General features: G+C 39.6%; 1 protein-coding gene across 1 annotated transcript in view; it reads left to right on the plus strand.

The window, feature by feature from the left end:
• The window catches only part of MLLT3 (MLLT3 super elongation complex subunit), a 261,905-nt gene that overhangs the window by 194,366 nt on the left and 54,724 nt on the right, over positions 1-12,815 (plus strand). The window contains exon 5 of the mRNA XM_019668210.1: positions 939-1,646. Coding sequence (XP_019523755.1) covers positions 939-1,646 — 708 coding nt within the window. The remainder of the gene's footprint in view (positions 1-938; positions 1,647-12,815) is intronic.

Raw genomic sequence — 12,815 nt, forward strand, 5'->3', positions numbered from 1 at the left:
TTAAGAAGAAGACATCTGGGTTTCCTGCAGCTTTCTGACTTACATGGACAGTCAGAATCTCCACTGTTTTTCACAGCCAGATGTTGTGGGGGCTCCTCTTCCTGGCACTAGCATTGTTACTCTGAGCTGGGGAGCCTGTTGCGAGGCTGGGAAGCCCAGTGTGGGGATAGGGTCCCTTGCTCCTCCATGGGGATCCTGGCAGCCAAGATATCCCTCCCGATTCTCAACCGCTACACACATGTTTGAGCTGGCCCATTCTGCATCTCCACTGTTCCTTCCAGTCTCAGTGTGGCTTCTTCTTTATATCCTTACTTATAAAACTTCATTTGTCTAGACTACAGATGGTTCTCCAGGTTGATTGTTCTATAATTTAGTTGTAGTTGTAATGTGGTCATGGGAGACGTCAAGCGCAGTGTTCATCTGCTCTGCCATCTTGGATCTCTGGCGACTTGCTATGACTCCAAGTACCTTTTCATTTTTCTCTTTCTAGTAATCACTTGCTTCTCCTTGAAGACATAATGCAGTCATTAATTCTTTTAAATTTCTGAATTTTCCCCCCATCCCTCCAACAGAATTACTTGCCCTCTTCTATTTGTTATCATAGCACTGTATAGGTGGCTCTTACAGCAACTGTGAATCATAGATATAGATAATGTCACAGTTATTGAGAGCAGGACTATGTGTAATCCATGTCTGTATCTCCTAGAACAAATGTTTTGCGAACATTTGTTGAATCGAAATGTGTAGAATGCCATACTTGTCATGATTAAGACAACAGCTTGCCTCGTTAAATTTCTTGATCCATAGTAGCCCTCCTTCTCTATGTTTCTCACACAGCCTATTTCCACTCATTTTGTGTGGGTTGAATGCGAGGAAACTGCTTTTGACTCTGTATTGCAATTTAGTGTGACTTTCATTTTTTTCTCCCCTTTTTGCAGGACCCTAATAGGAGTATTCATACCAGCAGCAGCAGCAGCAGCAGCAGTTGCAGCAGTAGCAGCAGCAGCAGCAGCAGCAGTAGCAGCAGCAGTAGCAGCAGCAGCAGCAGCAGCAGCAGTAGCAGTAGCAGCAGCAGCAGCAGCAGCAGTACCAGTTTTTCAAAGCCTCACAAATTAATGAAGGAGCACAAGGAAAAACCTTCTAAAGACTCCAGAGAACATAAAAGTGCCTTCAAAGAACCTTCCAGGGATCACAACAAATCTTCCAAAGAATCCTCTAAGAAACCCAAAGAAAATAAACCACTGAAAGAAGAAAAAATAGTCCCTAAGATGGCCTTCAAGGAACCGAAACCCATGTCAAAAGAGCCAAAACCGGACAGTAACTTACTCACTATCACCAGTGGACAGCAAGAGAAGAAGGCTCCCAGCAAAAGGCCCCCCATTTCAGATTCTGAAGAACTCTCAGCCAAAAAAAGGAAAAAGAGTAGCTCAGAGGCTTTATTTAAAAGTTTTTCTAGTGCGCCACCACTGATACTCACTTGTTCTGCTGACAAAAAACAGATAAAAGATAAATCTCATGTCAAGATGGGAAAGGTCAAAATTGAGAGTGAAACATCGGAGAAGAAGAAATCAACTTTACCGCCATTTGATGATATTGTGGACCCGAATGATTCCGACGTGGAGGAGAACATGTCCTCTAAATCTGACGTGAGTAGTCTTGTTGGTTTCCCTTCTTTCCCTTCTTAGTTTTCAGATTTCCTTTCAGATAGCTTCAGGATAAAGAATGAGGGAAGAAATTAACAGGCGAGCCATTAAATGGTAGCATAGAAGTGCCTAGAAATGAATTTCCTTAACTAATGGAAAGAAGGAAATGAGGTCATTAAGAAATCTGCAGATTTTTAGGCTGTGATTTAGTTGTTAAAGGAAAAATATATTCCATAATATAATAATGGATCATTTGAATAACAGCAGAAGAATACAGATGCTCATTGGAGCTTAGTTATGAGCTCATTAATGCTTTTCAGTGATTACTGATTTAGGAAAGTGAGGACAGTGCAATAAAACTTGAATACAAAGGAAAATAAATTCAAAGGAGAAACTCAGAAAATATTAGGGTGCTGTTATACTGTTGATCTTTTTGATCAGTAGAATGAAGTCATTTGTTTACACAGATGAGAAAAATACTGGTGATAGTTTTTTAAAGTTTTATCCAGGCAGAATTGATGTAACAATATCCTATACATATTTAAAATGTATAACTTGATAAATTTTATCAAAAATATGTGCCTGTAAAACCAAGTAATGGCATTTTGAAAATGAAATATTTAATTTTTTTTTCATTGTATAGCCACTGATTTGAAAGGGGCGGGGTATGTGATCTTCATTATAAGTTTTTTCTGATGAGTGGGATTATCTTTTGTGGGTGCCTAAAAGACCATCTAATACCACCACAAAATGTTACCTGATGTTGAAATTTAAACTTATAATTACAGATTTCTCAGAATTGGAAAGGACTTTCGGGCTATTTATTCTAACCTACCAATGTAAGAAATCTTACACTTTAGTGACAGGACTGTTAGTAATTTGAAAGATATTTGATTCTATTTCTGGAGAATGAACATTATTTGCCATGAATTCATCTCCTCGCTTTTCCTTTTTCTCTGACTTTGGACTTCTACCATTACTTATCAGTCATAATCAGTCCCAATAAATCTCCTTACTTTGGCTTGTCAATATTTCTAAACAATGGTCAAGGAAGATGTCTGGCGAAAAGTTGCTGGCAGTTTTAGAACTCTATTTCCCTTTTGTCCCAGGGAATCACTTCACAAATGTTCCTACTTCAAATGCTGACAGGGTAGGGGACCTCAGTAGCAGATTCTCTCTCCTGCATGTGCACTGTTCTAGGTAGAAAGCCACCTAGGGTTAGGGCATGGCATCAGTACCAATCCCCAGTCATCCAAAGACCATCTCCTTCCCCACTACTCTCTATAGTTAATTTTGAAATTTTAATAGAAGATCATATTTGGAGGAGAATAGCGTATAAATTACTGGAGACTGGGTAATTTGTTCCAGTGTTTGGTAAAGGCTTTGTAGTGATAGTTAGTGAAATGGAGTTGAGAGCTAATGAGTTTGTCCCAATATCTCAAGCATTTAGTTTTCCTCCCTTGCTCTTTACTTCTCCTCTTAATTCAAAACTTGCTGTTAATGCAGATGTTACAGAACTTTTTTTTTTAATTGGGGAGTTGGGGAAGAGAACAGACAAGTTGCTGTCCTTTTGTTCTTTAGTCTAGTTGTGGAGGACGTTGCTTCACTGGCCCATGTTGGTATTGTGATCATTGCGCTCTTCCCAGGTGAGGCAATCGGTCACAGGCCTCTGGACAGCTGCTCACACGGCTCTTGGCAGCTCACGCTGGCTGCCAGCCACTCACGGTAGCCCATGGCAACCCACTGCAGCAGGGGCTGCAGCCTATGCCGTCACCTGAGACTCACGGCAGCCCAGCTCCAGGTTGAGCTGTTGTTCACCATCTTAGCTGTAGAGGGCAGTGTCACTGGCCCTCATGTGGGATCCCAAGCCAGCTCTTAACCAACGCGCCACTCGGCTGGCCCAGGTTTACAACTTTGTCTTTCTATATTCTGACATGTTGCTATTCTACTAGAACAGAGGTTTTCAAATTATGGATTGTGATTCACTGGTGAGCCATGAAATCAATTTAGCATGTCATCACCAGTATTAAAAAAAAAATCAGAATACATTATAATTAGTATGGGTAAATAATGGTTTGTGAAAATTATATTTCTAAGGGTGTGTGCGTATTTCTTATAAGTAGGTCATGGTCAAAATTTTAAAAGGCATCTTTCTTGAATGTTTACTGATTTGTGAGAAGACCAAATGGCATTCATAAAGTACTATTGAATGTTCTTTCTACATGAAAATATCACAGATGATCTTTCTGTTTAGATTATTCTGTGTATTCTCATTTTTGTTTGCTTCTTGCTCCCTTCCTTTTATATATGATTTATAAGGCATGGCTTTTCTTTTCATAAATTTCATGTTTAACTTGGTATATTTATTCAAAATAATACGTTGATTGGCTCAATTAAACTTTTGTTAAAAACAAAACAACAACAAAAAAACCCCCAAAATAATACCTTGAAAAGTCTTCTGGAACAAAGAGTTAGAATTGTAGTTTCTTAAAGTAGATAGCAAATTTTCAAAATGATCCATAACATCAGAGCTACATATCCAGTGATTGTAACAGGAGTTTTTTTTTTATGTGCTCTGCATATCACTACAGAGGAAGCCTTTACAGACTTTCAGGTATTGTTTGGGTATAAAACACAATCACTGTGCTTTCCTTATCAGTTTTCTGGAGGTAGTAATGCTTTTATTGTTGCTCCTGTTGGTTTAATTCTCTAAATGTTGGCAGTGGAACAGAAGAGAATTGAAAAAAGTGGTTTCAAGTAAGCCAGGACCCAAAAGACCTTTCTGTGAGCAAAGGATGATAAAAGAGGGCTAAAATTCCCTTTATCCAATAGTAAAGATGGCCTTTGTTTGTTTGGCCTTGTGTCCTACCTGGTATCCCTCCAGTGGGCAAGACAGAAGGAACAGGAGGCGATAATAATGGAGAGCCCTTAACTGCCCTAAACCTCCCTTGTCCAGTAACTGATTTGGTGGTTGTTTGGGGGCAGGTCCAACTTCAGGGGGAACCGTCCATGTTGTCCTGGTTGGTGAGCTTGTCTGCATCTGAGTGAGTGTGATCAGATGGCCTGATCTCTCTAAAGTCCTTCCCAGCTTCATTATTTGGATACGAGCCAGATTTATGTTCATTTGTGGTAGTTGAGGTGGCAGGTAATTTCAGACACAGTGGGCAGAGAGTGTGGACTTTGGAAACAGAAAAAAGCCACAAAAAGTGATTGGAAGAATATGAAGAATTAGGAAGGGCTGGAGGGGAAAAGATTTACCTGGTATGCCTGTAAAGAAAATATCTTGCCTTGGTACAAGTTACAATTAAAAGGAAGAACTTTTTAAAGAAGCTTTTTTTATAATTAAGTTAGACTCAGGCTTTATATAAAAATAAAAATCAGTGCTATTAATACGAACTAGGAAGCTTAGATTGTTGATTCATATGGTTCTTTTTGGTTAAGATTTTTATATGCTTTGTAAAAAAGAAGAGAAAAAGAAGAAGTACATCCCTGTTTGTGTGCCTGTATATTTTTGGAGGGATCGCATATTTGTTGATAAGTGTTTATGTAGGTAGGTACGCCAACATTTTCCAGGATCTTTTAGCTTCCTAATTAAATGAAATGAAGGACAAGAAGATACCTATCACCGCATCCAGTAGGCACTTGGTAGTTTTGGGTTTTTTTTTATTGCTGTTACTATTAAAAGAAGACATACGAAGAAATGATTTATCTTTGAATTACTATTACTATGACTGAATGATTTTAAAAATATATTTTGCAGTTCCTGAAATGTTTCTCATTTTATAAAGTAATCTAATATTGTCACATGAAAGTCCACCGGTAATTTTCCCTTACAGAATTTGGGAGGTGGCAAGGGGAGGCGGATAGGGAGGCAGAGGGGCTGTTTCATGGTGGGTGCGCGTTCAGCAAACAGACAACATGATAAAGACATGCTTCTGCCATGTATGTAAATGTTAGCATTCAGAATATTTTATATTCAAGAACCTAGGTAATTCCCATTTTAGAATAAAGCTATTTTTGGTTTAGGAATTTATCTTTTTGTGGCCAAAATGGTCACTTAATGGAAAGTGACTGTTCTTACTGGTGACACCATTAGCCAGCAGCGAGGAAAGGGCGAGGACCTGAGTGTACCCACATCAGCCAAAAGTTTGTATTTGTGCTTTGTATTAACTTGTTTACACTTTAATTGACAGTAAACATGAACCCAAATCTCTTTCACCCCTCCTAGAACTCCCTAGTTTTTGTTTTTTATATAACTCTTTCTCTATTGAGTTGATCCTGTTTTGTGATATGAGGAAGTTTGGTATTCATAGCAGAGAAGGAGGGAAAAAAAAATAGTGAAAGACAATTGAAATAACCAGTTATGATCGGATTTGGTTATAATAGTAATTTCCTTATCATTGCCTTCACTTCTTTTTGCCTTGTTTTGTAGAAATTTAATGATAATTTAAAAATGCAGAAGTTAAAAGTTTTCATTATCTTTCCTAGAAAATGGGCAGATTACATTTGGTGAAACATTTTATACTTCCATCTGTAGTGTGAGAAAAGAGATTGTAATCAGGTCTTTTGAGTTTTGGCTTACCCAAGTGCTTTCTTGGATCAAGTCTTCTTGAGGGAGAAATACAAAGTCTCATCCAATGGGAACATTCTTCCCAAGGGTGGGTGGTGGTTCAGATACAGGATAAAGACTTCGAACCACCACAGCAGAAGTTTCTTTTGAAAAGGAAAAAAAAAAAAGGAAGGAGAAGGAAAAAGAAACTTCCCCTCTTTTGTTGTGCCTCATTTCCTCGCGCCCCACCCTGTTTCTTGCCCTGCTTAAACTGTCTGGAGCTGGCAGTAAGCGCCCTGCTGTTGTAGCATTGGCCTTAGGTTTTTATGTGATGGAAGGTTGTCGTAGTCAGAGAAGAAGGTCTTTATTGTGTTTTCAAAGTGGCTTTTTAATGACTTGTAATTCCAGCACATAGGAGAGCTGTAAAGTCTGTGGTGAGTGAGCAGCTGGAGAGGCCATTCATTAAGGGGCTGCCCCCGCTCTCCAGGGGGCACTGTCATTCTGGACTCCTGTTCTTTGTATTTTATAACTGGAGATAAAAATACCTGAAGAGCTGCAATTCTTCCTCTGATAGATTCACCTCAGCATGGGACATTAATTAAAACAGCTGGGAGAGAGTTACCTTTGTTGGGTGCATGGAGCTATTTTCACCTGACTTTCTTTTCCAATGTTTTTGTTTGTTTCATGTGTTAGATGTCATTAGATGGAGGAAGTGCTGTCTAGCCAATCAGCTGTTCCTTTATTCAGCCACATTTCTGGTTTATTAAAAGGAAAAAAAAAAAGATTTGAAGCAGTTAAAAGTGAGTTAAAAAAAAATAGAGTTAGAGGCTCTTTCTCTTCCTTGTTGGAGTACCATACTAAGCCCAAATGGTTTCTCAGTTTTTAAATTAAATAATTCCTTAGAAGCTTTAGGTAGCTGAGGGTCATAAATAGACAGGGGTCCTATCATTGCAGAATTGACTCATCAATAATTGCCAAAGCTCAGCATTTTCACTTACTTATATTGCATTGTTTCTTTCTTTCAATAAATTCCATGAGCTTCCTTCAAGAGAGCTGCATCACCTATTCAATACGTTATTGTTTCTTAGTCTAGGGCCTATGATCTTTATGTAATTGTCCCATCTGTCATCTTTAGACACAAAGTCAAAGATGAGACTCAATGTGATCTTTGTGTGACTAGCTTTACTGTACCATAGGGGTACCTTATGACTGTAGCTAAACTTTCTTTGAATGCTTTCTATGTAATAGTCACCGTTCTAAGCACTTAACTTGTTTTAAGTAATTTCACCCACAAAACAACTCTATAAAATAGGTAATATTATTATCCCTATTTTATAGGTGGGGGAACTGAGGCTCAAAAGTTAAGAAAATTGCCCAAGGTTGCCATGTTCAAAAGTGGTGGAGCCAGGATTTGATTCCACATGGTAGGGAGTGTCCTCAAGAGGAGTTTTGGGTGAAGAAAAGCTTATTTTCCACTGAATTCATGTTACAGTGGCAGAGATGTGCTTCATGAAATTGGTACCACTGCTGAGAAAGCCTTTGCTATCAGAGTCTTATTCCATTTTGAATCACATTTCTTTGACCTACCTATTAGTTTGGGCTTTACCTTCAGGAGGTGACGGCTGTCCTTGGAGGCGGATTTGGCATCCACAGCCAGAATTGAGGGAAGAGCTGTGAAATGTCCAGGAACGTCTAATTTCCTATACATTCTTGCTTAAAATAAACCAGACTCTCATGGATCTGGATTTCACATTATTAGAGTATGCCATCAGCACTGTTTCCCTGCTCCCAGAATGCTCTCACTTGCTTTTGCATGGGAGTTTATGTTTCACAGAGCTGAGCTGCAATATCGAGCTTTCCCAGAAGGTGCCACCAAATAACAAATGGTGTCCTCCAGTTGGAAGAGTTCTTCTTTTTGAATTATCTAGTTGCATTTTCTAATTTCATTGTATAAGGTCGCTAGGTTATTCAAAACGTAGGCTGTGCTTTCTTTGAATTAGGAGACAAGATAAAGCAATGATAGAGGTAGAGGGTGGTTTTCTTTTGGTGTCTATGTCATTATTTAACCAAGTTTGAGAAATTGCTCTCAGTGGGTAACAATTTATGACTGTAAACTTTCAAGGCAGTGTCAAGGTCCACAAAGAAAAATCACCCCTAAGAGGCTTGTTTAGGTCACTAAAGGTGAATACACAGTGAGATGTTCCCAGATAAAGTCAAAGATCCTTCTATTAGTCAGGAGAAAATGGAAAAGCATTTACTAAAGTATTTTGGAGACAACAGACGTTGGCCTTTGAATTCGGAAGACATAGAGGATGGGGATGCGGGGTGAGGCTGAGGTAGGGAGAAATATTCAGAGTTAGTGACACAGAGAAAAGGACATTTTCTTGCCTTTCTCAGTCATGGAAAGAAGATGTATGTATGAGGTCCTCAGATGTTACTTTAAATAAATAAGGTAATTACTAGAGTGCCCTAGGTTTGAGACCTCAGTGTTTAGAATCACAATAGTTTTTTAAAAATGAAATAGTTGACCTTGCTTTATTTTGTGGCCCTTATATACATATTTTGAAATATGATAAACTGTCATGTCCCTTGGAAAAACTAGACATTTCTTTCTAGACGTGTTTATTTTGAATATTCTTTGATTACTTTAATGATGTTCATAACATTTGAAAATATTTATGTGGTAGGTACTCCTGTATTTAAACACTGTGCTGGTGGTGTAGATGGTATAAAATTAGGCTGATCTTTGAAAAAAGGAAGGTGTGATTAGTGTATTGGGTTGTCGGAAAAGTCATGACGTATTTTTTCTATGTTTTTTGTTGCAAAACTGCATCATGACTTTTCCGACAACCCAATAGATGAGGGCTGGAGTGGGCAGCAGAAGGGGTTCTTGATCAGAGAGAAAAAGAGAACTGATGGCAAGTGTAGTAGACAAGTCAATGTTGTCGTTACTGAAAATGAAGAGAGATCTTTTAAATGGAGCCCTGCAGTTAATTTATCGAACTGGTTTGCCAGGAATGAAGGAAGCCTTATTGAACTCTACTCCGTACTAAGATTGCTGGGCACTCTCACGCTATATCCTCTTCTTTAATCCATGCAGTGGATTAAAAGTGAGATAGCTTTTGTTTTCATCTTACAGACGTGGAAGTAGCAGAGCCAGAATTTGAATCCAGGTCTGATTGATGCTAAAGCCCATGCTTATTGGACTGTACCACTGATTAAGTCTCCTTGAGAGAGAAATCACATCAAATTAAAACCACTGTAGTACTGATTAAACCTTTTTAAGAAAAATCTAATTAGCAGCATTACCTTTCTCACCATCTGGCTTCCCTTGGTAATGGTACCACAGTTCAGTGAAAGGAGAAGACGTAGCACTGATCCTTTGATACTTTTCTTTGAATTATAGGTGCAAGGAGACATGGCTGTGATTTTCAAAATGCTGATCAACTCATGCTTCATATGCGTCAGTATCATTTTCTAAGAAGCAAAATTGCAGAATGTGTTGAAAAGCTGTGGCACCTTAGAGTCTATTGAAGGGCACTTGCTCACCAATATACTGTATTAGGGTGTTTCATATACTTCATACTAGGGGCAAGGACATGGCCAGTGTTGCTGTATGAACTACTCTACTGTATTGCATTATCTAAAGTTGGTATTCATGAAGGATATGAAGGAAGGAAGGTACATCCTTGTCCTGGAACGTAGACATACCTGGCAAATAAATTATCTTCTCTTCCTGGGCCTAGGAAGGCAACGTCCAAGAGCATATGCTTGGAATCAAAAGACTACACAGGTTCAGCTTATTAGGGGTGAACTGTAAAATGTATATTTTAATGCTAGTGATAAGATTATAGATGTGAACTGCCACGCGGGTGTCAGTTCAAGCAACAATATTATGTCATCGGCAATGACTTACCACTTTTGTTTGGTAATTTATGAATTGTATTCTGTGAAGACCTGATGTTGGTAGGTGTTCTTGTAAAGATCGAGATGCAAAGCTGCTGTTCAGGGATTTAGCAATTTATAAGCTGTGTCCACAGTGTGTTTTTTATTCCTGCACATGTTTCTAAAATGCCATTTTCCATTTGGCCTAGCCTTGGGGAATCAAAGCAGAGTCTTGCTGAATGTCCACCCTACTTTAAAACGTTTATATCTGACAAATTCTACTCAAGATGATGTGATACATTTCCAGTATTATAAAGTGCTCACTGTATTTTCAAGCTTCCCCTTCTTCCTCATTATTTTCTAGGATTGTTTTAATTAAAGGTGAACGTCAGTCTTGTTGCTGATCTTATGATGGATTCTATGAAAGTGCTAGCTAGCTTATCTGATAATCTTAGGTCAGAGCCTCAGTTTTCTTGTTGACCAAACCTGCCTTCATAGACTAGCAACTTTCAGAGGCTTACAGGATGTCCTCCCCTTTTAAAGATAAGCCACGCATCCTCCTTCTTGTTTTGTGTAATAATAAAACCAATGAGTCTCATAGTGTACTCCAAAGAAACTAGGTTTGCAGGAAGGAGGTGGTATGCCCCATGCTGCCCATCTCCTACTCCTCATCATATTAATAGCTCTGTTGTCTCTTTATCTTTAGAAAACCTTTCAAGGCTTAATATGTACTCTTTTCAAGATTTAAGACAAAGCTTAGAAGCTACGAACAACTGTCTTTAATATAGCACTTCATGATTGAGAAAATCATAAGATATTTAAAGCAGAAAGACTTCAGGAACTTTCTTCACTTGCTGTCTGCAGAGAACAGCTTGGGGCAAAGTTTCATAACTTGCCCAATATCATGGAGTGCTCCTTGCCTCCCCAAAAGCCCTAGGGTGCACGTCCCTAATTGGTGTGCCATTGTAATTTCCAGTTGGAACTGTTTGCAATCCATTACATGCCCCTCACTCCCTTCCCGAACTCTCTTCCTCTTGAACATTTCCAGGTAGTATCTAATGAGTTGTTTATGTGCATTAATTAGACATAAGACTGGTGTCACCTCTTGGCCCTGAATTTCAGTGTGTGCCCCTTTGTTGAATGAGTGAACCTTAAATTTCGTACCTTGAGCAGAATCACACCTGAAAAGCCTCATAATCATGTCAGAGTGAGGATAGGGTGTAAGTCTCAGTGGATATTACAGAGATTAATTGGTGAAGAATATGATAGATTTTGTTACCTGGTCCTCCTTGATTGTCTCTAGGAAATTACCAACCAGAAGAATCATGGCTTGATATATTTCAGGGGGGGAAAAAAATCACTGGTCAAAACGGAAAATGATACATTTAGGTATCTGGCAAATCAGACGTCTTAATATTGCTTAATAATAAAAACATACAAAGAGCTTCAAAAACCTCCAATATAAATGAAGCTTTTACTTGGACAAGCCGATATTCTTAAAGGATGAAACCTGAATCCTACTCCCTCTTACCCTCCAGTATCTTCGGTACCTGCCTCTGTGTCTTGAGTTATTCCACTTACTTAGTCTCTCTACATACATACTGAGGCATCCAAACATTCAACTGCTTACACATATACTCGCCTCCAGCTTTCCAGTGAACCCTGATGCTCTTCAGACTGTAGTTTCTTCATTTCCTTTCCCTTCGCTGACAGACACCTCAAAAGCTCCCCTTATTCCTCAACCTGCTGTGGTCTGGTCTTTGCTCTTAGCAGCTATTCTTTTTTTTTAAGATTTTTTTTTTTTAAACTGGGGAATTGGGGAAGGGGACCAGCCAAGTTGTTGTTCTTCAATCTTAGTTGTAGAGGGCGCCAGTCGCCATCTGGCTGCCAATCGGCAGCTTGTGGCCTCTAAAGCTCAAGGTGATGTAGTCAATCTTAGTTGTGGGTGGATGTTGCCACCATCCCATGCGGGAATCCAACCAGCAGTCTTATTGTTAAGAGCACACACTCTATCCACTGAGCCATCCAGGCAGCAGCTCAGCTCAAGGTGCCGAGTTCAGTCTTAGTTGCCAGTGGGCGTAGCCCACCATCAAACAGGTAATCTTGTTATACCAGCTGAGCCATCCTGCCACCTGTTGGCAGCTCAGCGATAGCTCAGCTCGGGCGCAGTGTACTGGCCCATGTGGGAATCGAACCGGTGGCCTTGTTGCTCAGAGCTCGCACTCTTAAGCCAACTCTTAACCAACTGAGCCACTCGGCCGGCCCATGTCTGCGTCCCTTTTGGGCTGTGCACCATGTAGGGGCCGATGATAGCTGTTAGCACCTATTCTTAATATTACCACTGGAAAGGTCACCAGCGCCTTCCAGATTCTAATGTTGAAACTGCCTTCTAAGCATTAAGATTTTACCTTTCTGGCACCTTTAATTTGCTGTTCTGTTTAATCCCTTGGCTCTGTTATACCTACCTTTGTCCCTCTATGCATTCTCTGCCAGCCTCCTTTGCCAGCTGATCTTCCTCCACCATCCTTAAGTCAGCCATCGCCAGTCTCCTTTTATTTATTTATTTATTTTTAATTTTATTGGAAACAGCCATGGTCATTGGTTACAGATGGCTCTCATGCTACAATGGCATAATCTCCTAAGGAGGGCGCAGCTCACAGTGGCCCATGTGGGGATCGAACCGGCAACTTGAGTGTTAGCAGCACCACGCTCTCAACAAATGATTTAACCAGTCACCC

The sequence above is a fragment of the Hipposideros armiger genome, unplaced genomic scaffold, assembly GCF_001890085.2.
Source record: "Hipposideros armiger isolate ML-2016 unplaced genomic scaffold, ASM189008v1 scaffold_520, whole genome shotgun sequence".
In the NCBI taxonomy this organism is placed as follows: Eukaryota; Metazoa; Chordata; class Mammalia; order Chiroptera; family Hipposideridae; genus Hipposideros; species Hipposideros armiger.